At 41.8% G+C, this 25,060-nt stretch overlaps 1 protein-coding gene across 1 annotated transcript; it reads left to right on the top strand.

Moving 5' to 3' along the window:
- Positions 1-3,448: 3,448 nt before the first annotated feature.
- On the top strand, positions 3,449-24,805 carry LOC109461578 (serine/threonine-protein kinase DCLK1-like). Its single transcript, XM_019757951.1, has 12 exons — positions 3,449-3,534; positions 9,192-9,440; positions 9,956-10,136; positions 16,802-17,871; positions 18,039-18,276; positions 18,757-18,902; positions 19,426-19,692; positions 20,283-20,447; positions 22,542-22,674; positions 23,034-23,201; positions 23,798-23,904; positions 24,494-24,805. Exons 2-12 carry the CDS (start codon positions 9,222-9,224, stop codon positions 24,572-24,574), a joined length of 2,775 nt encoding a protein of 924 aa, XP_019613510.1. The 5' UTR covers positions 3,449-3,534; positions 9,192-9,221; the 3' UTR covers positions 24,575-24,805.
- The last annotated feature ends 255 nt before the right edge of the window (positions 24,806-25,060 follow it).

Genomic DNA, 25,060 nt, shown 5'->3' with positions numbered 1-25,060 from the left:
GTTTTTCCATTTTTTATTCCTTCTTCGGAATAGCTGCGCAATTGTTTTCGTGAACGAAAAGAAAAAAAAAATCATATCAAGAAAATACACAAATACTCCTCATGTGATGACCGTTTCCGTGGATTTGTTGTGCTTTCATTACAATGTAACTCCAAGTCCGTTCCTCGTACGAACATGAAATTTTGCACACAAGAGGAAAATATATTCGTGTTGAAGCAAACAAAATTTTGTGATAGTAGGTGCCCGACTTATTTTATTACGATTTTTTAAAGACTAGTCAGTGTTGACGCCTGTTGAGACCTGGCACCGTAACTAAAATGGCCGCACGTAAATTCGTTTTCATAAATTTCATACACAAAGAGAAAATATATTCGTGGTGAAGCAAACAAAATTTTGTGATAGTAGGTGCCCGAATTATTTTATTACGATTTTTTTTTTAAAACTCGTCAGTGTTGGCGCCGGTTGAGACCGTAAATGGCCGCGACGCCGATAGCTATGGACGTAAAATCGGGTGTCATTGGAGAGTACGTTATATATAGAGAGAGATTGGTGCCACCGCACTTATATTACATAGCAACAGTATTTTGATAACCTTATTTTAATATCAATTTGTATTGACGTTTAAAAACATATTTAGCAAAAAGAAACACTGGTCTATCGCACTGCAACCTCTTGAAAAGTGCAAAAGAATCCGAAAAAAATTATTATACCCTGCATGACATTTTCAATATTCAGTAAATACAAATATAAAGTCTTTTTATACTCACATAGCGACGTTTGCTGAGTGTGAAAGGCACCCTCAAAGACGATGAGATTGGTGAGAGGGGGGAGAGTTAAGATGAAAACTTAGGGACATTCAGGAACGCGATGGGCTGACTTGCGTCTGCGAAACAACACCGGTCTGGCTCTGACTCGGCCGTGACTCACATTAAATGAATGATCATGAACATGGGTGAATGAATGTTTTTATTCAGTATTTTTTTATATTCCAACATCTAATCACAAGACGTGGTGACGGCACACTCGAGTTTTTTCAACTTATATTAATGCCGCCACCAACACAGGAGACAATACAATACTCATTTTCACCTGAGCGAAGTGAAGAAAGTCGTGATAAGTGCCTTTCCCAAGATCGGTGGCATGTCAGGACTCGGACCCGGGACCTCTTGATTTCGAGTCGAGCACTCTGCCGCTACGATCCCACCCAGACTTTCCCAAGCAGACAACAGCATTGCAGCTATTGGTTGGCTGACTTAAAAAAAATTATTACATATACATGTATGTAACGTTAAGACAATAACCGACAGTAAATATTCTGCTGTTTTATGATCATTGATTTTTACGATTCATTGTACATGATTAACATTATATAAAATGTGTAAAAAAATTCTTATGTCTTGTTTTTGACAATTAAATTCGGAATTTTAGAAATGATAAAGAAGGGTGTTGTGCTTCAGTGTATCATGAGAAACGTAACGTTATACCTTTCCTAACAAGCTGAAAAACCCATTGAAGCCCAATGTCCAATTCTTTATTGAAAAATCTATTAATTTAACTTTTTCATTTTTTTATTTCATTTTTATTCAAAATTTGGAAATGTCCTCTTTATGATTTCTATCTTGAGCTGTTGAATTTATCTTTTGATTAAATCACATCTACGACAGAGACCCACGCAGACAAGAAAGCAATCAACGTATACTTTTGTTTTATTGCGGTAACAATCAGCCACAACAGACGCAATCACGCAAATCATTTTCTGGGGCTGCAAGACTGTAACTTGTTTGGCACTTCCGCTACACATTCAACCCATGCATTATACCCATGGAAACACATACCGGCACAAAATGGCGGGAAAATGTGAAACCCGATACCTACAGTGTTCGAACCACATTGCAGGTAAGTACATGTTGCAATCCCATAACTTGTCGACAGATGGCGCGCCTTCACATGCACCAACCGACACTGGAAACGCCCGTTACTATTAAAGCTTTCTCTGTGCAAAGTGCCCAAATTTGTAGCCTACTTTTAGATGGACTAGCGGTCTTCGAAACGAACCTGTCTTAAAAATAACCAGAATGGAATCTGAGTAGATTTTCTCCCAATTCAGAAGTTTCTGAATTTTTTTGACATGAATTCAAAGACTCTACGCGGAAAAGCTCCGTGGGAAACTGATATTGGTTAATTGGCCATGAAATTTAGAAAATGACTTCACAAATTTGAAATGGCAAGACAGGTCCTAAAAAGGAACAAAGCATGTTGACACCCGGCGTTTTCTTTGAGTGAAAGTTGCACTAATGTATCATGACCTATCAAGGACGTTCTATCTGTAGAAGGCATATAAAATGTAGCCAACAAAAGATCTCAGACTTCAAACTTCATTTCACATTAAAGAAAACAATAGTTCTAGCTTAACAGCCCTCCTCTTGCACGCACGCTAGGTCCTGACCTGAAGTTTAGTTACTCTCCTAGTTTTGCCTTATTTTTGGCGTGTTTTTAGGTATTTCAGTGTGCTTTCTTTTTTTTTTTTTCATGGGGTTGGCGTAAAATAAAAGATAGCACTATTAGCATTGCAAAAAAAAGATAGCCCGATAAAATAAAAGAGCCTAAAACACGCCAAAAAACACAAAACCCAAACCTCTGCTTGGAGAGTAGCATGCGAATTTGACCCTGCGTGTAAGTAATTGTAGTCACAATAGAAAATAATAAAAAGATGTTTCGACGTTTGACTTCATCTCACATTAAAGAAAACAATAGTTGTAGCTTGACAACCAAACCGCTTGCACGCACGCTAGGTCCTGACCTGAAGTTACTTTCCAAGCAGAGGTTGGGGGTTATTTTTGGCGCGTTTTGGGCTTTTATATCGGGCTTTTTATACTGGCATTTTTGTGTGCAGCCCGGTAAAAAAGCACAAAAAAGACGCCAAAAAGAAGCTATAAAAGCCCAAATGAAACCTCTGCTTGGAGAGTAGCCTGTGGATTTTGACACTGCCTATTAAAGGGCGTTCTATCTGTAGAAGGTAGAAGGCATATAAATGTAGCCAGCAAAATATCTCAGACCTCAGACTTCATTCTACCTCCATGATTTCACATTAGCTCAGTGACTAGAACACTATGTATTAGCCTAGTATAGTACCCTTGTATGTTCCTTATGTATGTATGTCTAAGTCAAGTAGTGCATCTTTTGTCTCCAATTTTCTATATACGTTTGTTATGTGTCTGTCATACTCAGTATCTTGACCTGTACCTAGCCCGTCGTGGCATGAATGTACAATAAAGGTAGTCATTTCATTTCATTAAAGAAAACAATACTAGTAGTTCTTGCTTGACAACCCAGCCGCTTGCACGCACGCTGCTGACCTGAAGTGCTGACGTCACGCCTAGCACCGTTTATTTGCCCTTTGGGACTAGAGCCGCGCGGGCCGTCGCCATGGCAACATGATAATCAGGCGAGCTGGGGAGGGCGCAGAAAATACACCAGGAACTGAGCCCGACACACGTCCTAACTCTACAGGCGGGGAAACACGCAGGAAAACAGGTAAGGCACGCCGAGATTGCGGTTTTGCGTGGACTAGTGTAGCCATGAAACCTGATATTAGCTAGGTGAAAGTGTGTGTTCTAAACCCGCATTGTGTTAGCCTCCATAACATGTCAAAAATTTGGGGTTTGGGGGGTCTTCAGGGTCTTTGGGAGCTTTTATGTGCTATTTTCTGATTGCATATAGACAGGTCATGGTTGAATTACCCCCGTTTTAGAACTGGGCTGATCAGAAAACAGCCGAAGACCACCAAACCCCCAGTTCTATAAGCCTGCTACGGAGGCTATCGTTACCTGTGTGTGATATATAATATGTCCGGGTACAACAGTTTACCGAGAGGGGCAAACAAGTTCCGCGGTTCTGCCTTTGTGTTTATCGTGTTTCCTACTCGAAGCACAACATGTCAGATCGCGAGGGGTGCAGGTAAGGTTACAGCAAGGTTTTACACGGAGGTAAAGACTGTCTTTGTGGTGTATTTTGACGTGTAAAACCAGCCGGATATGTTTAGTAGAGTCCAAAGCGTAACGAAACGTAACGGGTCTGACATTAGCTAGCCTCCACAGCATGCCAAAAACTGGGGGTTTTGGGGGGTCTTCAGGGTCTTTGAGAGCTTTTATGTGCTATTTTCTGATTGCATATAGACAACATAGCGGCCTGGTTGAATTACCCCCGTTTTTTAATAAAAAAAACAGCCGATTAGACCACCAAACCCCCAGTTCTATAGCCTGCTACGGAGGCTATGGTAGAGGCTAGTCTGATAAGAGCACAACAAAAACAAAACACAGTGTACTATTCAGTCCACTTGAATTTCAAACAACACTGTATACTATTCGTTAAAAAGAGGAGCTACATTGTTCATGATCATGATCATCTCCTTGATGTAGCTAAAATGTCCTTCTATAAATTCTCAGTCCAGCTAATTCTAAACACATGTCCTGGTTTTGGGACGTGCAAAATGAGTTTGTTTAGTCGAGTGGCGGCTGTAGGCAGTACACTGTACACAAATGTTTTGGATAGGAAATTAGATACAGATACACAGACACAAAACTTACAAACATGTAAGGACAACATCTGACAACGTACCATGTCAACGGTTATTCTTCTACTGTTTTGAAGTGTGTAATGGTGTTGTTTTACAGTGTGCTTTTTACAAAAGATACTAAGGGGCACTTTAGACTGACGACGGTTCAATAGTCGCACGAATGTTTATCGTCAAGATGTTGCCGGCGACGGTATTTTACAGCCGTCTAAAGACGATCAAAATAGTCGCACGACGGTAATCCTCGAATCGTCGTCACTACCACCTCGGACCCTATCGTGCGATCCTTCAGCGGGGGGTCCGAGTAGGATTTTCCACCGTCTAAAGTGAACCGTCGCCGGCGAAGGAAGTGGGAGGTCATTGGCCTTATGCAAATAAGCCTGCAAGTGTTATTTCATGTCCAAGCTCATCGCCAGTATCATTAAATGCCATCAAACCAAAGACTTTATATCGCCATACGTGTCTAGTACAATCCCCAGCCACCAATCGCTACTTCTCCGGTACGAACCGATCTGCCGATCCACCTTTCCCGGCCAATATAGCCAGGCCGACGGCAGCACTGAACGCCGGGTTCAAACCCGGGGAGTATATTCCCTTATACCCCTTCTTTGCTGGGCACAAACTAGGAGTCTCATCCACAGAAGATCACAGAACAACGAGTTAAAAGCAGATTAAAAACAATCTTCTGCAGCATGCCGAAAAAAAGGGGTTCTCTCGCCATTTTGAATTGGCGTGCGGCGTGCCCTCCTGCGCTGCGGGTGTCCGCCACACTTCCTGGTCATGTGTCTAAAGTCAGCCGTCGCACACAACGATTGTCGTGCGATCGTATACTGTCGTCAGTCTAAAGTCGGCCTAAGCCCCAGACCACCCCCATTTTGTCTTTGACAGATGGATAAATAAATCAGGAACAGATGTGAGGTCATTCGTGGAAAATTGCTTTTTAATGACTTAAACTGAATTAACCACAGGAAGTCAGTAATGTTGTTGTTATTTCCTTGTTACCTAACCCCATAATGAATTAGCCTCTGTAGCAGGCTTATAGAACTGGGGGTTTGGTGGTCTTCGGCTGTTTTCTAATTAGCCTCCGTAGCAGGCTTATAGAACTGGGGGTTTGGTGGTCTTTGGCTGTTTTTTGATTAGCCCAGTTTAACCAGGCCAGCTATGTTGTCTATATGAAGACCCCCAAAACCCCAGTTTTTGGCATGTGCTATGGAGGCTACAATAATAATGAATACACATTCGGTGCCGAATGCCTGCCTGAGTGCAAATGAGGTTATAGTCTGTGATTCTAGTGAGTCATTCTAATTTGCACCTTACTGTGAATTTGACACTTCACACCAGACTACATTGGTCCGTTCATTAGCTAAGCTATATACAGCCTAGAGTGAAGCCACAGCTATTTCTAGGAAATTGTATTGTACAATTATCACTTCCAAATTTTGCTTAATTGTAGATAAAGGAGTGATAGACCAAGGAGGTTATATATTATATGTACAGTAACTGTTTAGTGATAATTAAACTTCATCATACACTTTGGCTGCCAACTCTCTTTATCAAGTCATATATCCATGGTATTTTGTTCAAATTTATAAATTAAAAGTTTGTCAACCATTTGTCAACCAAAACTGTAAACTATGACGCATTTTTTCTGATGTGTGTGTTGGGGAAAAGCGTTTGGAGGGTCCTTAACTGGAGCACTGCACTACTTGTGATAGCCTCCACCAGGGCTTCCTAAGGGGGTTATATGGATAGTGGAATTCCTTATAGATAGGTAGCCTCCATAGCATGCCAAAAACTGGGGTTTTTGGGGGTCTTCAGGGTCTTTGGGATCTTTTATGTGCTATTTTCTGATTGCATATAGACGACATAGCCGGCCTGGTTGAATTACCCCCGTTTTTAAGAACTGGGCTAATCAGAAAACAGCAGAAGACCACCAAACCCCCCAGTTCTATAAGCCTGCTACGGAGGCTAGCATATCAGCCCTTTGGCGTAACTCATTGCTATCATATGTATTACTACATGTATTAATATGTATTATAGTGAGAGCCAATATACATCATCACTTCAGTAGTTAAAAATTAAGCTTTTGAAAGTGTTCTCCGTTTGGACTTTAACCTTAACCCTGCTAAGTTGGTCCTTTTGCACCAACACTGAAGTGACCATGAAGAGACGTAGCACTAAGGAGGTTAATCTGAAAGCCGATCTGACATTGCAATTTCGATTGCCCAAATAAAAACATCAAAGAGGACCAAAGTCTACTCATGACTGGTGAGCAAACAGTACAGGTGTGTGCAGGTAACACTACAGGTGTGTGAGCGGCAGGTAGGAGTGTTTACCTGGACAGGTGTGCTCCTACAGGTGTGCTATAGTATAGGTAATAGAGGCTTGCTCAGGTTGTTAACTTAAAGATTGGTTCAGAAAATTGTTCATGGACATATTAATATTCAAATGGAACAATACCTCAAACCTGCCCACAGGCGTACCAGAGGAAGTCATGAATATAAATTTCAAGCAATACCTGCCAAAACAGACTGTTTTAGATTTTCATTTTTTCCAAGAACGATAAATGAGTGGAACAAGTTGCCGGGCCAGCTAGTAAAAGCCCAGACAGTAGAGGCCTTCAAGGCCGGGATTCTGGCCGCGTAGCCATAGTCCGTCGCACCCCCCCCCTCTCAGTGATACCCCACCAGGGGTGGTTGGAGAGTATTGAAGAAGAAGAAGAAAAAATCCATTAGGTAAAATTTACAAACCTGATTCTCTTGTCAGGTCTAAAAAAATCAGACAAGTTAATGAATTAAATGTTTTTTGTTCTGTAATGTAGTAACCAAAACTTATGTTCAAAGATTATCCCAAATTTGCCATTTTCAGGAACTACAAAATAAGTATAAGCAAGATTTCTGCATTGATTTAGTGGTCTTTTTGTTTGTAGAAAAGACCTGCTTGGTCAGAAATCATAGAGGTTCAAAATCAAACAGTACAAAAAAGTCATGGTCTGTTACGGTACAGAATATTTTGTAACCTTTAAGAATCAGGTGCTTTTCAGACTTAAAGACCCTTGCTTAGAAACTACTAAATTATTAATAGATGCAGTACTCAGACTATCTTTTGATGTAGTCTTTAGATTCATGCCTCCAGACTACTGAATAAAAGACACCCGAGTCCCAAAGCTTTAAGCGAGTTTTTTGTTGTGAAAAGTTGTACAGGAATAAACTTCCATAGCATATAAAAACTGGGGGTTTTGGGACTTTGGGAGATTTTATGTGCTATTTTCTGATTGCATATAGACAACATAGCCGGCCTGGTTGAATTACCTCTGTTTTTTAGAACTGGGCTTGAATCAGAAAACAGCCGAAAACCACCAAACCCTCAGTTCTATAAGCCTGCTACGGAGGCTATACAGAAATCTCGTTGTCCTAATGGCCTTGTTGTTGTACAATACAGCAGAACCCTTTCACAAGGCCAGGCTTTACACAGTTGTGTGTAGGGATAATCTGGATTAGTGGTAACCTGAGCAGGTAGACACAGGTAAGGATGTAAAGCCGACATGTTACGCAGAGAAACACCTTTGTCTGTTGACTCTGTTACGTGTAAAAGCTTAGTACACACAGTTTTGCACGTAAGGCCTAGGAAAAAAATGGTGTGTTTCTTGTTTTCTGACAGACCCTTGCCTAGAAAAAACTGCCGACCCTAGCCTTTTTTTGTGTGGATCCCTGCAAGGGACACAAATTTTTTGAGTTGAGAAACAATTAGTTTGTTGACTCTGTTACTTGTAAAACACCTTTAGTACACAGTTTGCACGTAGTGCATATCGCTCGGTGGTTAGAAATCTTGCCTTTGTACCAGAAGCTAGATATCTTTAGTTTTTGCAGGGGCAAGAACCCAGGAGTGAATGAACAAATGAATGATCTTTATTGCATTAGTTAGGTTTGGGCTATTGGAACAGAGTCTAAAGGTAAAACCCACTTGGGCTATTGGAACAGAGTCTAAAGGTAAAACATCATTAGCTGTAGTCTTGATAAACGAGAGCAGACAAAACTATTTAGTTTATGAACCTGTATGTTGTCACTATTCTGTACATGCATTATACTATATGTCATTAACAAAACAGTTACATATACATATTAAACTATGCTACCACTACGTTAGTCTATCATATTCTCATCTTGTGATTAAATCATATACAAAACAGGTGCACAAATAAAACCATAGCCTACAAATGTATGTTACCACTAATATCCACATCTATCATTTACATGTCTCTTTTACTAGGTGTTTAGAAATTCCCAGAGTTTTTTAAGTTCCTTGACCCTGTTTTACCTCCAGGAGGAGGCTCGGTAGAAGTTGTGAAGGTCATATGAAGGGCGCAGGAATGACCGCCATGGCCACTCTTCGTTATCATTATCATTAAATCATTATCATTACATCATTACTATCATTACTGAAGCTTCAAAAGGCTGACCCACAGGACAGAAGCAGCTGGAGAGCAGCAATCAGGCCAGGGCAACATTCCACGTCCAAACCTCGAGCAACGGGGAATGCGAGACGATAAACGGATAGTGACATTATTATTATCATTAAATTGATATTAATAATTGTCTTCACTGTATTTTCCGAGCAGAAGGAGGGGAGGAGAAGTTGTGAAGGTCGGATGAAGGGCGCAGGAATGACCGCCATGGCCAGTCGCTTCACGGACGGGAAGATTTCTCAGGAGCTTCGCGACATCACCGACGACACGTACAAGGACCTCCGCAGACCCAAACGCGTCCGATTTTACAAGAACGGAGACCGTTACTTCCACGGGAGAAAGTTCCGCATCACCCCACATCGATATCTGACATTTGGGGAGCTGCTACAGGATCTCAACAAGGTTAGAACCCAAAATTATCATCATTATAATTATACATAATTATACATAATTATTATATGATTATTTTAATATCTGTACTTCCACGGGAGAAAGTTTCGCATCACCCCGCATCGATATCTCACCTTCGGGGAGCTGCTACAGGATCTGAACAAGGTACTAAACATTTTTCCATCATTAAGAATCCCTGACTACTGACTTACAGCACAGAAAAGTACGATAAACATGATAATAATTGATATCAAAGCAATTTCTGTATCTGCATAGCCGGTATAGCCCTTGTGCGTAACACACCAGCTTCGCAGGCACGCGGCGCGGCGGCAGCTGGCTACATTACACGAAACGACTTGTTACACCTAACCCTTGAACATCTAACTCTAGACATTGTTTAAAGCTATCTAATGACAATGCCCCTACTGTACTTGGTGACAGCGAGTTCCACTCTGCGATAGTTCTAGGAAAGAATGAATTCGTGAACACCTCAATCCTTGGTTGATAACTCTATCTAACTGTCACAGGTTGTAAACCTGCCGTACGGAGTAAGGAGAATCTACACGCCGATCAGCGGGACCCAGATCACGAGTGTGGATGAGCTGAAGGACGGACAGTCGTACGTTTGCGCCTCGTTCGAGCGCTTCCAGAGGATCAAGTACGGCTCCGAGGAATACCGCGTCGACTGGAACGCAGGATACGGCGCTAGTAAGTCAAACTTGTGATTGAAAGCTCGTCTGTTTTAGTTGAATCCATAGTTATAGTCAGTTCAAGCCTTGTTCCAACACAAGGAAAGAACTCACCATAAATTTTTGGTTGATTTTTGCGTCAACTTCCAGAAAGTCAGCGATTGCATCACACATCTGACGAAGGTTGACGGGATCAACCAAAAATTTATGGTGAGTTCTTTCCTAAGTCTGTTGGAAAAAGCTTAAACTTTATAACACTATGAAAACTCATCTGTTTTGGTAGAATCCATATTTATAGAGTTCAAGCTTTGTTCCAAACACAAGAAAGGACCTCTATAACCAAGTTAAACTTTGTTTTTACATTCTCGTTTCTGAAAAGTCCAAGACAGTGGTTAGGCTAGTCAGTTGTGGATACAGTATCTAGAGATAAGGCCACACCAATTTAATTTCTTGGTTAACGGATTTTTTCTAGAAAAATAATGGAGCGGGCGGGCGAAAAAAAATAAAAATAAAAACAGGCCTAGGCATCCTATTATGGCCCAAAATGGTACGATAGGAGCCATGAAGTCAACATACCAGGCTGGTTCAAAATTTAAACAATGAATTTTGAACTTTTAATGATACTACTGCATTGAAAGATGGACTGACTGTAACAAGTAGTAAGAAAAGGACTGTTTTCAACTGTTCAGGGCAAAATATGAGCATTTTGCAGTTGATTCTGAATTTTTATTTTTATTTGCAAATCAGAAAAAAATGAAGCGGCGAATCCGTTAACCAAGAAATTAAATTGGTGTGGCCTAAACACGAGAATTTCACCTTGGCACAGACTTTAAGGTTCTGAACACTTTTTGATTTTCGTCACATATCATCGGACGTGGCTCTGAATGATCAAGCAGTTAGGCTAGTGGGAACAACATCGCGAAGTCGCAAGTTTTATTCCTGGCATTCCTGGCTAGACGTTGTTTCCTTGGGAAACATGACTTTCCTCACTCCACCCAGGTGTAAAATGGTCGACCTGACTTTGGTTGGGGAGGTAAAAGGCAGTGGAAGGAGAGGGGTGGGCTCCATCTTCTCATATCTTGCCCTTGAGTCTTGACTGGTTTCTTGAGTCATGGCGTGACCTTGTAGTGTCGCTGTGCAAACACACGACCTGACCCGACCCTTGACCCTGAAAAACTGTTCCTCTCAAGTCCTCTGGTTTTGTGCTTTTTTTGCATTTCAGGCTTTCTAGTCATGTCTGATCTTTGATTACTTGGGCCTCACCAGTTTAATTTGTTGGTTCTCGGATTCACCTCTTTGAAAGATTCTGATTCTGAATCAACTCAAAAATGCTCATATTTTGCCCACTACAGTTGAGGAAAGTCATTTTCTTCCTATAGCTGTTACAGTTTCTCCATATATCAATGCAGTGATTTGATTAAAAATTCAAAGTTCGTTGTTTAAATATCAGCCCAGCCTTTTGTGTTCACTTCATGGCTCCTATTGTAGCATTTGGGGCTACATGTATAATAGGATGCCTAGACCTGTGTTTTTATTCTCATTTTTTTCCCGCCCTGTCGCTTCAAATGTTTTCTGACAAAATCCGAGAACCAACAAATTAAATTGGTGTGGCCCTATGATGACTGTTTTTATCTATTGATTGCATCTATGACTCCAGTTCTTGCTGTCGAATAGCTGGTTGTAAGGGTGTATTTGTCACCATGGTTCCAGGTTAATTATGCTGTAATTACAGGCTAATAATTAACCTTGTTCTGCAGAAAAGGAGCATATTTAAAAGAGGAAAAGGATGGAAATCCACACAAAATTGTCTCTAATGTATAGGTTGAATCTATATGGTTTTCTAAGTTCTTGTCCAATGGCAGCTTTCAGGGATGTATTTTGTTACCATGTTCCAGGTGAATTGTACTAATTACAAGCTACAAATTAAGCTAGTTCTTTACAGTAAGACTTTAAGCCAAAAAAGAGAAAAGTGTAGAAAATCAAAGTATAACAGTTTCGCCTGCAAATAATTTCATCAGTTCATATATATAGAAACATCGGATGGAAAAATCCAATGGTTATTCTATAAAGAGTAACAGTAAACTGCAACATTTACAGTTTTAACTGTAGGTTTTTACATTTTCACCTGCACTTTAAGCTCAAAACTAGCCAAGAGCAGGTAACAGGTGCATGTTTGCCCCTGGGCGGAAGGTTAAGTATAATTACAACCTAAACTCAGCGCCTTGAGTGTCGAATTGCCCCGACCGTGCGACTGGCAAGTAAACAAATATTTGTAACTACGCAGTGCGCTCACGCTCGCTGCAGATGAAAACACAGCCCGGCTAAGCACCCATTAAGAGACTTACCTTCTTAACTACTCATAAGTGCCGTCAAGGGCTTTTTTCCTGGGGCGCTGGTTTAACGTTTTAACAGTGCCTGCTCACGTTTGTGCACTTTCTTTCTAAAACTCCATCATCTGGTGTACTAAAAGTCAACTAACCGGGCAAATTTCTTTTGGATATTCCTTCTGAGATTTAAAATGAAGTTTTTGGAGGGTTGTTTGACGAATAAAAGGTGAGAAAGAGGAATCAGTCAGGCACGGTTGCCCTTGGCAACGCCGAGGGGTCCTGTCGCTGTTTAAAGACAGTTTGCCATGTTGTAACAGGTGTCAGAGTGACCAATAACAGCAGCTTTCTCCTAAAATCACACTGACTCACCGCCGCAGAGGTTCTCTTTTCTCAAACCTGTTGCCACGGACGATCGGGATTGTGTGGGCTTGTTGGATGTTCAGCTTAAAGCGAGAGAATCCGGAGCTTGGACAGTGGAGTCATGTAAAACCCGGGCGGTACCGATGTGAGAACACGAGTCACTCGGTCGGAGCCAACTTGACACCGTCGTATTACAGGGGAATGGAGGGTAGGCCTGACATGGGGAGCGTGTATCGCAAATATGTCTGGGGGCGCAAGGCTGCTACTCAACACACTCACAGTAAGAAACTCCTTTTTCATTTTCAGGAATAGTGTTCGCTTCTTCTGTTGAAGATTCTGGAAGTTCTGAAGGTTCTGGAAAGTCTGGTTGTTAGCATTTTTAAAGAGAATATTTCAGCGTACATTACATGTAGTTAGTCTTTTCTTGCATGTATCGCAAATATGTCTGGGGATGCAAGGCTGCTACTCAACACACTCACAGTAAGTCTCACTCACTCACAAAGGTTTCTCTCAAACCCGGGTGAGCTTTTTCATTTTCAGGAGTACATAGTTTTCGCTTCTTCTGTGATGATGTGAAAGGAATTTAGTCTGGTTGCCTTTTTTCTTGTTAGCATAATTTTGGGCAGCATGTATTGCAAGTATGTCTGGGGACGCAAGGCTACTAGTCAACACACTCACAGTAAGTTTCAATGTGGCTTCTTTGAACAAATCCTTTTTCGTTTTCAGGAATAGTATTCACATCTGTTGATGATGTGAAAGGAATTTAGCTTCAGGTTGCCTTTTTTCCTTGTTACTGTTAGCATGGGCAGTGTGTATCGCAAATATGTCTGGGGACAAAATGCTACTCAGCACACTCAATAGTAAGTCTTACTGTGGCTTCTTCTAACAAAATCGTTTTCGTTTTCAGGAATAGTATTCGCTTCTTCTGAGAAGATGTGAAAGGAAGTTAGTCTCAGGTTGCCTTTTTTCCTTGTTAGCATGGGCAAGTATATGTCTGGGGAACTAAAGAATGTTGTGCTTTACAACTGATTACAATGAGAGCTTTCAAGACGTATAGATTGTATCACCCACCCAAGAAGACCACTCAGGAAAGCCAGTCTATGTGGACAGGTGGTCACAAGAGACTGGATTCTTAATGCTTATGTCAATAGGAAAATTATCTAAGTATTCTAACTTAAAGGGGCAAGCAAAAAGCAGCTAGAATTAGAGCCAGGTGGTCCTTGTGTACAGGTAGTCACTTGCACTAGTTTGATTGTAACTTGCATTCAAAAATCTAAAATTGACACCTGTTATAATGGTAGACGAGCATAAATAGATTGGCTCTGGCTAGTTTTTAAATTTCCTGGTTATGCCTTATATGTCCAGTACAGTAATATCAGTAAGTACTACAAGTAATACAAAGCCAAAAGCCAGCAGGGCACATTTGGAGTTTCTCACTGGATGAATGTCTGTTTGTAAAATGTCTTAAACTGTAGAGTTACCAGGATCTTTGACAGGACAGGAGAATTGGTACATACAGCTGGTGTTAGGTGCAAAAACAGCGTTTGTACAGTGGATCTAGAAAGTACAAGTTGGTTGAAAAGGAGAACAAGGCAATTTCTGTTTAGTCTGAACAGATCTTGTTACAAACTAAGTTGTCAGACTTGTCAGACTTGTCAGAGTAGCCCACCTGTTTCACAGGCACGTGCCACAATATATGGTATTTCACACCTTAGTAATCTGAAGCTAAATTTGCCTATCCTGAGCTCAAAATGTTCATTACTTCCATTCTACTGACAATTTTCGAAACACTACTTAAAAAAAACTCAATTATTTTAGGTTGATGAAGGTTAGACATCCAGGTGAAACGATACGCCAAAAAACAGTTAAGTAACTGCTTTTTGGCGTATCAATTGTTTTAGCTTTTGTAATTTGGTAACATTGAAAGTTGCTGTTGTATGTATTACATAGTTTTGTGTTCTTTTCTCCACTCAGGCGCCATGGCTGTACGTACTGGTTGTCTTGGTTACCAGTTTGTTTGTCTGGTTGTTCATCGTGAATAATAGTCTGGACTTTTTTTAGCTCTTTCAGCTCGAGAAAAAAAAGCTTCTCTACAAATCTCGAGTCTTAGTAAATGCTAAATCCAGTCAAGTACATTATCCACGTTAGTAGGACGCCTTCGATGTTGTTATAAGAACGTTTGTTGTACATGAAAAGGAAACATCGCATTACTGGCCAGGGTTGGTGACCCCAGCATGCTTCACTCTCCACATCACCATGGCAACCCCGGAACCCGACCCCTGACCTCTGCGTGTCATGCTCCGTCGGTTCTTAACGCGGATGTTTGCCTGGCAACGGCCCGCGTCATCTGAATAGAGCCGAGGGCCGACAAGGGTCGTTCTCGCATCACATGACCAGAAAAAAAATGAACAGGTTTTCACAATGAAAACCTGTGATGTTTAAAGTTAAAACTTTAGGGCCAACACAAAAAGTTTTCTCACTAGATCTGGTCTTCCTCAGTAGACTGACCCAGTGAAGCTTGTCACGTGGCTTCTTTGAACACAGATGAACTTTCATGATAGAAAACCTGTGATTATATTAATTGTTTATTTTTTTGTCTCGTTGTTTTTTGTCAGTGTCTTTAACTTTTACAACTAAAATTGTTATATTTTTATCAAGGTAATTTTCTTTTATAGCAGACTCCGAGTTAATTTTTTGGACCAGGTGCAAATTTTTTTTTTAACTGACATTTTTGAAAAGAACAGGTCCTATCTAAGGACTGAAACCTGTGATATTGTTTATTTTTCTTTCGTTGTTTTTTTGCCAGACTGACTTTCACAGCTGCCATTGTTATATTTTTATCATGGTTTTTCTTTTCATATCAGACTCTGAGTTAAGTTTTGGTGCAAATTTTTGTTTTAGATTGACAATTTTGAAAAGAACATGTCCTAAGGACTAAAACCTGTGATATTGTTTATTTTTCTTTCATTGTTTTTTTGCCAGTGTCTTTGACTTTTACGGCTGCCATTGTTATATTTTTTGTCAGGGTTTTTCTTTTCTATTAGACTGAGTTAAGTTTTGGTGTCGATTTTTCAAAAATTGACATGTTTGATGGAATAATGTTTGTGTTGTTATGATTCTGTAAAAACATGAAAAACTTTCCGACATCCATAGATTACAAACGTGTCCAGGCTGGATTGTGGATTGTCCCCTTCTCTCCAGTTTGTGCACTTGAACTAGTCCTTTGCTCACACCCCCGTAGCAAGGGTAAGGGCACTCTACAGGCCTTCAGTTCTGACGTTTGGTTCTAACAGCCATGACTGCAGGAATTTCTGAGTAACTGTTGTTAAACCAGTGCCTGCTTTAAGCCTCCATAGCATGGGAGGTTTTGGGGGTCTTCAGGGTCTTTGGGAGCTTTTATGTGCTATTTTCTGATTGCATATAGACAACATAGCTGGCCTGGTTGAATTACTCCCGTTTTTTTAGAACTGGGCTAATCAGAAAACTGCCGAAGACTGCAGGAATTTCTGAGTAACTGTTGTCAAACCAACATCTACTGGTTTTTGGGAATAGTATTCGCTTCTGTTGATGATGTAAAAGGAATTTAGTCTGGTTGCCCTTTTTTTCTTTGTTAGCAATTTGATGGGTAGTGTGCCTCGCAAGGACACTCTGCAGGACTTCAGATTTTACATCTAGTGTCAACCAATGACTGCAGGAATTTCAGAGTTGTACTACAACATCTACTACAAAGTTGGCTGGCTTGGTATAACAGGCCTAACTTTGTACGCATCACATAGACTGTGAAAAGGAAACTCAGTGTCTCAGGAACCGTACAAATGAATTATTTAATGTAGTTATATGAATGAATTAATTTCTTGCTCGACAATTGTACATGGTACAACATGAGATGGTTATAATTAACAGAGATGTTCAGCAAGTTGAAAGATTTGACCATTTGCAGTATATGACATTACAGAAATAATTAGGTCTCACACCACTTTTTTTTTTCTCCTTCCAGAAGCGAAAAACCCAATCCAGGATCCGAGCCACTGGTCGACCGGCAAGTACTCACTCCACAACGATTACAACCCCCGCGCCACGTACCCCCCTAGCACCGGGGGGAGGAGTTCCTTCGGCCGGGCCCCCCAGTCCGGGTCGGGGACATTCGGCCCCCCCAAACGTACAAACAGCCACACCGTCCATTCCGACAACAGCCCGCTCAAACCCAAAGTCATCACGGTTGTGAGAAACGGCGACCGCCCGAGAACTAAGATCACGATTCTGCTCAATCGTCGGTCGGTCCAGACTTTCGAGCAGCTGATCGCGGATATATCCGAGGCGCTCGGTCAGCCTCGCTGGAAAAACAACCACGTCAAGAAGCTGTACAACCTGAAAGGGAGGGAGGTGAGGGGCATCGGGGATTTCTTTCGAGAGGATGACATGTTCATCGCGACCGGAAGGGAACAGATAACCACGAGCGACGTGCAGGACATTCTGGAGGAAGTTTTCCCGGACAGTCCGTACGCTCAGAACCTGGTCAGAAGAAGCCAGGGGAAACAGAAGGCGCGCCGACAAAACAACCACGACTTCAGACACGACGGAATGTTGGAGGTGGACAGGGAACGGAGGGAGCGAATGAGCAGGGTGGAGAAGGAGAGAGAACTCGCCCGACAGATGGAGAGAGAAAGGGAACGAGCGAAGGAGGATGAACGAGAGAAAGCAAGAAGGTGGGAAGAGGAGAGAAGAAAGAAGGAAGAGAAGGCGTTAGGGGAAAAAGTGAAGAAAAGAGACAGAAAAAAGGGCAACCAGGATGATTTAGCGGAGTACCGAGTGTGGATGGAACAGAAGGAGAGAGAGTGGCAGAGAGAGATCGAGGAGAGAGAGAGAATGTGGAGGGAAGAGGAGAGGCAGTGGAGGGAGATGATGGAGGAACGAGAGAGGATGTGGCACGATGAGGACGAGCAGCGGAGAAGAAGATGGAGAGAAGAAGATATCGAACGAGAGAGAAGAATCCGGGAGGAAGAGATTGAGCGAGAGAGAAGGAAGTGGCAAGACGAGTTGGAGAGGGAACGACGGAGGAGGGTGGAGGTTTGTTTGTTTGTTTGTTTGTTTCGCATAACTGGTAAACCGCCTTTAGGCGTAACTCTCCTATCTCCTACTAGCTTGGTATACCTGTTAAATGAAGAAACATTCATTCATTCATATTTTCATTCATTCATTCATTCATTCATTCATTCATTCATTCATTCATTCAGGAGGAACGACAGTTGGAGATAATGCGTGATGAAGAAAGACTCCAGCAGGAGAAGGAGCGAGAGAGAGTGAGAAAGCAGTGGGAGGAGGAGGACAGAAGGAGAGAACGAGAGAGGCAGGAAGAGAGGAGAAGGTGGGCGGATGAGGACCACAGACCGGCGGGCGGGCGGTGGAAACCGGAGAGACAACAGAACGGACACAACTGGTCGGACGACGAGGACTTATCCCGGCTGCATGATGGTTTGTTTTTTTATTTATTCTTTTTTATTTTTCATAATGTGCTGTTGTGAGCAATACCCACTTGATTGTACATATACATGGAAGAAACAATTTAGTGGGCAATCAGTGGCTCACAGCTGCCTGTCAATCTTCAATCTGTGTCAACCTGTGTTACATGTTGTGCCACATGACAAGCTTCACTCTGGGTCAGTCTGGGTCAGACTGGGTCAGTCTGGGTCAGACTGGGTCAGACTGGGTCTTCACTCTGGGTCAGACTGGGTCAGTCTGGGTCAGACTGGGTCAGACTGGGTCTTCACTCTGGGTCAGTCTGGGTCAGACTGGGTCTTCACTCTGGGTCAGTCTGGGTCAGACTGGGTCTTCACCCACAGACAAAAATCCTTGTTCAAAAAAAAAAAGAGTTGCTTCTAGCGAGCACTCTACCAATTGAGCGATTGCACCGGTATAACAAAGAAGATCAGTAAATACGAAGAAATTTCACAGGTTTGGAGCGGGGGAGAAACTTCCAGAACGGTCCGCGGGCGAAGTCGTCGAAGGACCAGCAGGCTAAGAAAGCGAAGAGCCGAGCGTTTACGATGGGAGACGACACGAAGGGCTACCGACCGAAGACCTGGCTGTCAAAACACAAGGTAGGTGTTGTTTTTTGTTTTTGTATTCATCAGTACACAACAAAATAGTAGCAAGGATAGCTGCACTCAAGGTAAATCTCACTATATAAGTGGGTGGCTAGTATGAGATAGGTATATGGATGACATCCTCCGGGAGCCCCAAAACTGATGCGCGCGTGCGAATAAATAAAAAGTTTTGCAAAAAAAAAAAAAAGTTCTTTTCATTCTGAAATCTACGTGGTCACGAGGGTTGAGCAAATGGCACAGAATATGGTTTGGCGAATAATCTAGTCTTCAAGTTCATTTCTTTACAATTTCGTCTTTTTTCGTTTGATTTTGGCATTCTACGACATTGGTATAGTTTTTCTTAATTTTTTTTTGTAACTTATGGTTTATTTTTGCTCATTTTGCAACTGTTTTGTACGATTTACAGTATGGTTGAAAACTTTTTTTTTTTGAAACGGCCGAAAATTCATGCGCGCGTGGATGTCATCCATATAATCAAATCAACATGGCCTTATTCATACATCCATTCCTTCCACAGGTGGACCCGCGGAAGCAGGTGACAGAGAAGGAGATGAAAGCTCGTTACGAAATCGGGAAAACGATCGGGGACGGGAACTTCGCGGTCGTGAAGGAGTCGAAACTGAAGAACACGGATTCGGAGTACGCGCTGAAGATCATCGACAAGTCCAAGCTGCGAGGAAAGGAGGACATGGTGGAGAATGAGATCGCGATCATGAAGCACTGCCAGCACGAGAACATCGTGCAACTGTTCGAGGAGTACGAATCTGAACACGACATCTATCTGGTGAGTTAAAACTTTTGGTCCAACACAATAAAAAGTTCTCTCACCTAGAGCTTTCGACCAGTCACTCTGGTCTTCCTCAGTAGACTGACCCAGTGATGATGAGGCTTGTCATGTGGCTTCTTTGAAGTGTGACGTCAACACTGGGTCAAAGGTATCTGGTAGACGATGTCGGCCCCTGTCATGGTTCAATGAAAGGTGATGGGCCCTGATGTATATGGCCTCTTGTTGAGTTCATTTTCATTTTATTTATCTTGTTTAGGCCACTCCAATTCAGTTTGTTGGTTCTCATATATTTCAGTTCAAAAGATAGCAAGCAGACATCATAAAATGAGAGGGCTAGGAAAAAAACTAGAATAATATGGCTATATTTACTACATAACACTGAGTCCACCGAGGCATCGACCAGGTCCTCAGACTTTGCTTTCATTAGGTTTTTCCAGTTAACCATATTTTCAACAAATCCGAGAACCAACAAATTAAATTGGTGTGGCCTTACCAAAGGAAAATATTATTGTTTTTGCTCAGTTTATTCTCTTCTGCTCCAAACAAATATCTGGTGAGTTCATTTTCATTTCATTTGTTTGTTTCAGGTAATGGAGTACGTGAAGGGAGGTGATCTGTTTGATGCGATCACAGAAAGCGTGAAGTTTACGGAAAGAGACGCGGCCTCCATGGTGAAGGATCTGGTCAGCGCTCTGGCGTTTCTGCACAGTAAAAACATCGTCCACAGGGACCTCAAGCCCGAAAACCTGCTGGTGAGACACTGATATTATATTTTTTTATAATTTCCAACAATATATGCAACATACACATGTATCTCGTTACCTGGATGTCTAAACTTTATCGACTTTGTATACAACATATAAACTACAGGTACTGGTATACAAAATAGGAACTGTGACAGTAAAAACATTGTTCACAGGGACCTCAAGTCTGAAAAACTACTGGTGAGGCACGGATATCTCTTGTTTGAATGTTTGACATTAGTCATGTAAACATTGTACAGTAGAAGCCGCTTATTTGAAAAGCCAATTTGTCAGCACATTTTTTTCAAATACCCGGCCTTTCCGATTAAGAGACTCTGAGGCTCAAACTCTCGGCCTTCATTGAAACTATGGGGGTGGGGGGTGGACAGGGCATCGAACACATAACGACACAAAGAATACAAACACGAGTCACATTTACGCATTAAAAACAGTGAACTTTATTGAGATCGGTAAATTTGCTTTAATTTTTTCGTTGACGTACACATGTATTTTTTTCGTTTTTCCAAGACTGGAAGAACGCCGCGATACGTTAGACATCATGTGCTATCGACAGGCTCTACTCGAACGAATAAACAATGCTACGTTTGCTACGTACAAAACAAGCAACGAATACATGCACAATCATCAGCCTGTACATACTTTTACATCACGAAAGTAGCAAAAAATAAAGTTTGATTAACGGAAAACTTCAATCAAGTAGCGTACAGACAAAATGCAGACGATCGTCATGAAAGCAGTCGATAGCACAAAGGATCACTTCGATCGCTTAATTTTCAGAAACTCCGGCTAGCACACGAAAATTATCGTAACTAATGCAACAATAAACTGTTCATTTCAATGTTAATGACTTTTTAGCTCACGATGTCCGTAGGTTACATGGAAATTTGCGATAGTTGACGGGGATCTCTCGCATTAGCGTTCAGGGAAGTAAACAAAGATGGCGGACGCGGCGTGGGTAGCAGTATCCCATCATTCCATGCGGTGTTTTTCGCGGCACATTTGGCGTGTTGATGCGGCGATAGCGCCGTGTCGCAGTCGAAATAAACTCAAAATAATGGCGCAGTACACAAGTAGAGACATGGTTTTGATGATTAAAAATGAGTTGTATGAGAAATTAAACGTTCTTGGAATAAACAGGCTAAAAGAACACAAAAGCATGCCGCATTTGGCGGCTATGAACCGGCTCGCGCTTCTCATTACGTAGTGCCGATGTGCGCCCGACCGCTCGATCAACGTAAATTTCGGCCTCCTTTGTGGTTCAAAACAGACAACTTCGTCCCTTTTGGCAGCTTGATGTCTTGATATAAGAAATTTTCCGCCAATTTTGGTGATTTGTTTGGCATGTTTTTGTTTGAAAATGTGTTGCAACTTGACAATTTTTTTTCAATTAGCCGGCATTGGCTTTTCAAATAAGGGGCGTGATAAACAATGGTGTCAATGGGAAACGGTTTGGGTTTTCACAATTCTTTTCAATTAGCAGACTTTTTCTTATAAGCGTTTTGCAATTAACTGGCTGCCACTGTAGTTGGTAGCTCATAGACCTGATTTCCCCATCTAACATCTTTTCCTCTGAGCCAAGCCAAAATAATTTGGAATGGAATGAAATGACATGAACTAGGTTGGACTGGAAGTCTGTAACAGAAGCTTTGTCCTACAAAAAGCAGGAATCGGTGTCTCAGATGGTCGTTAATTCTTAAACTTCCTTGTTTATTTTAAAACTTTCTGGTAGAGAGAATGCGGAATGACTCACTGGTCATACCTTTGGCACAGCACACAAAGTTGGACTTCTGTAAATAAAAAGTTGACTGTTCATGTCTGAAGGTAAACATGATGCATTTTGCTTTGCAAATGTTACATGTACTTCAGAATCTTTAGTTGTCATTGAAAATTCCCAAATGCACACATAGTTGGACTTTAAAAAAAAGTTGACTGTTCCACCCTCACCCCAACTAGCCAGAGGCTATTACAAAGGGCTTGTCCTGCTGACAAGACATGACAAAACATTACAGCAACATACAAGGTGTCTTAGCAGCTAAAACTGGATCGAGATAACTTTAATTTAAAATTTGTTTTTCCCCGCAGGTCCAGAGAAACCGAGACGGCAGCAACACCCTGAAGCTGGCGGACTTCGGCCTGGCCATGGAGGTCATCGAACCCATCTTCACCGTCTGCGGAACCCCCACTTACGTTGCACCTGAGATTCTGGGAGAGGAAGGTGAGTAGTCTCACCTGGTGGTCACCTTAAGAAGATGATGACGAACCTTAAGAATGCACCTTGAATTGCTTATCATGTCTGTGGAGTTTCCATCTTGAAGGAGCTCTAAATATGATCGTTTGCAAACAGCTAATTTATCTCTATGTTATATTCATGTATATGTTATTGTAACTGTAAAATAGTCTAGTGACATAAAAAAGAGACATCAGTACTTCCAAGTTCCTTGCTGCATGTTTGTTTATTTGTTTGTTATTACCTAGGTGACAGCCTGGAGGTTGTCATATGAGCCTGTGTGTTTGTTTTTTTGTCTGTGGGCCTGTGTAATATGTTGTTTACATGTTTGTTTGTGTGTTGCCTAGGTTACGGGCTGGAGGTGGACATGTGGGCGACTGGTGTGATCACGTACATCCTTCTGTGCGGGTTCCCACCCTTCCGAAGTCTGGAGAGGGACCAGGAGGAACTGTTCCAGATTATCCAGACTGGAGAGTATGAGTTCCTGTCGCCTTACTGGGACAACATCTCCGACTGTGAGTCTGTCTGTCTGTCTGTTTGTTTTGTTCTCCAATGTGGTGAATACTAGAACTTGTTGGGTCCTGTGGCGTAGCGGTAGCATGTTCAGCCCAGGCCCAAGAGGTCCCGGGTTCGAATCCTGCCCGTGTCACCGATCTTGTACCCTTGGGAAAGGCACTTTACACGACTTTCCCCACTAAACCTCAGTGAAAATGAGTATTGTCTGTCCAGTATTTGTTTCTATGTGCGGGACACAACACCAGCAACAGCTGCCTCTGTTCCGCATGTATTGTACTGTTGCAATTTCAATAAATCAAATCAAATCAGATATCTCCAATTGTAAGTTTGTTTTGTTTTGAGCTTCACAATTAGAGAAAAAGGGTTCAGTAAATGTACTAGCATTCAGTAAAATTGTCAATAAACCTAGAAGTGACCTTCAATTGACCTTCATTTGACCTTCCCCCTGCAGCTGCGAAGGACCTGATTAACCACAGAAAATGGGTACCATAGATATACCTATAATTGAATATCAACTGTAAATCAACTTTAATTTGACCTTCATTTGACCTTCATTTGACCTTCAAATGACCTTCGTTTGACCTTCCCCCTCCAGCTGCGAAGGACCTGATTAACCACCTGCTGGTGGTGGAGCCTCAGCAGCGGTACACGGCCCAGCAGGTCCTACAGCACCCATGGATACGCTCCGAGGGGAACTTCAAGGTGAGAACCTTGCATGGTACAATTCATCACATCATCTGTGAATCATCCACCTAATACAGGATCCAGCCAAAAAAATAACTAGAGTGAAATGTTATACGCAGGTCCTGTCCTTGGTGCTGAACTCACAGTCAGATGTGCTTATCAAGAACTGATGTGACTGTGATGGAATTCATTCTATTTTTATTAATCTAATGGAGACAGCCAAAATAACTGGTGTAAAATGTTGTGTACAGGTCCTGTCCTTAGTGCTGACTCACAGTTAAATGTATTACACATCCAGGGCTATCCCTACTATGCCTATTGTAGGCAGAACCGTGCCTATCTACATGTAGTTCTATGCATGAATGGGTTAGGGTTAGGATCAGGCACGGTTCTGGATAGTCTCCGCGTATCCAAGAATGTAGAGTTGCCCCAGGCATGGTTCTGGATACACATGGACTATCCAGAACTGTGTTTGAGCTTGTTTCTAGATAAAGCAGTCTACTGATCGTAGGTATGCAGAAAAAAAAGTATTTTGAACCCTGCATAATGTTACAATGTACATGTATGTGTCAATGTCGGTAACATTTCCTTTTGTTCTTTTCTTCAGACTGTCCCAAACCTTCAAAGAGAAATCACCTTGAACTTGGAGAAGAACTTCAAGCACAGGCCGAGGAACGGACACATCTAAGATACCAGGTGCATCCTTAAGACTATATCAAGACAAAGTGTTGTCCTTCAGCAAGAATAAGTAAATATTACGGTACAGTACTTAAGCTGGTGCAATGTACCAGCAATATCATCACTTACCATGACAGAAAGATATAATATCAAAACCCATGTCCTGCAGGACCCATATATATATATATATATATGGGTTGCACATACAGTACCATATATAGCGCCCTGTATAGGTACGATTTGGGGGTGTTTCTCGTGCAACGCATCACACCGCAGCAAAATGCAACAAATGCGGAAGTAACTACGTTACTACAGGGAAAAACAAGTCAAGGGTCTGTGACCTGATTACGACATCAAATTATCTGAAAACGTTGTGTAAAAAATGCCAGCAGGACAAGGGTTAACCTTCTCATTGCTGCTGTAGCCTGTTGTCACCAGACTTGTATTGGTTACAGGGTTAGGCAGTAGTAAAAAAAAAAAAAGAAGAAGGTTAAAC

The sequence above is a fragment of the Branchiostoma belcheri genome, unplaced genomic scaffold (assembly GCF_001625305.1).
Source record: "Branchiostoma belcheri isolate BF01 breed outbred unplaced genomic scaffold, Haploidv18h27 scaffold94, whole genome shotgun sequence".
In the NCBI taxonomy this organism is placed as follows: domain Eukaryota; kingdom Metazoa; phylum Chordata; class Leptocardii; order Amphioxiformes; family Branchiostomatidae; genus Branchiostoma; species Branchiostoma belcheri.
The sequence above is the reverse complement of the archived record's forward strand: the minus strand, read 5'-3'. Positions and strand labels throughout refer to the sequence as shown.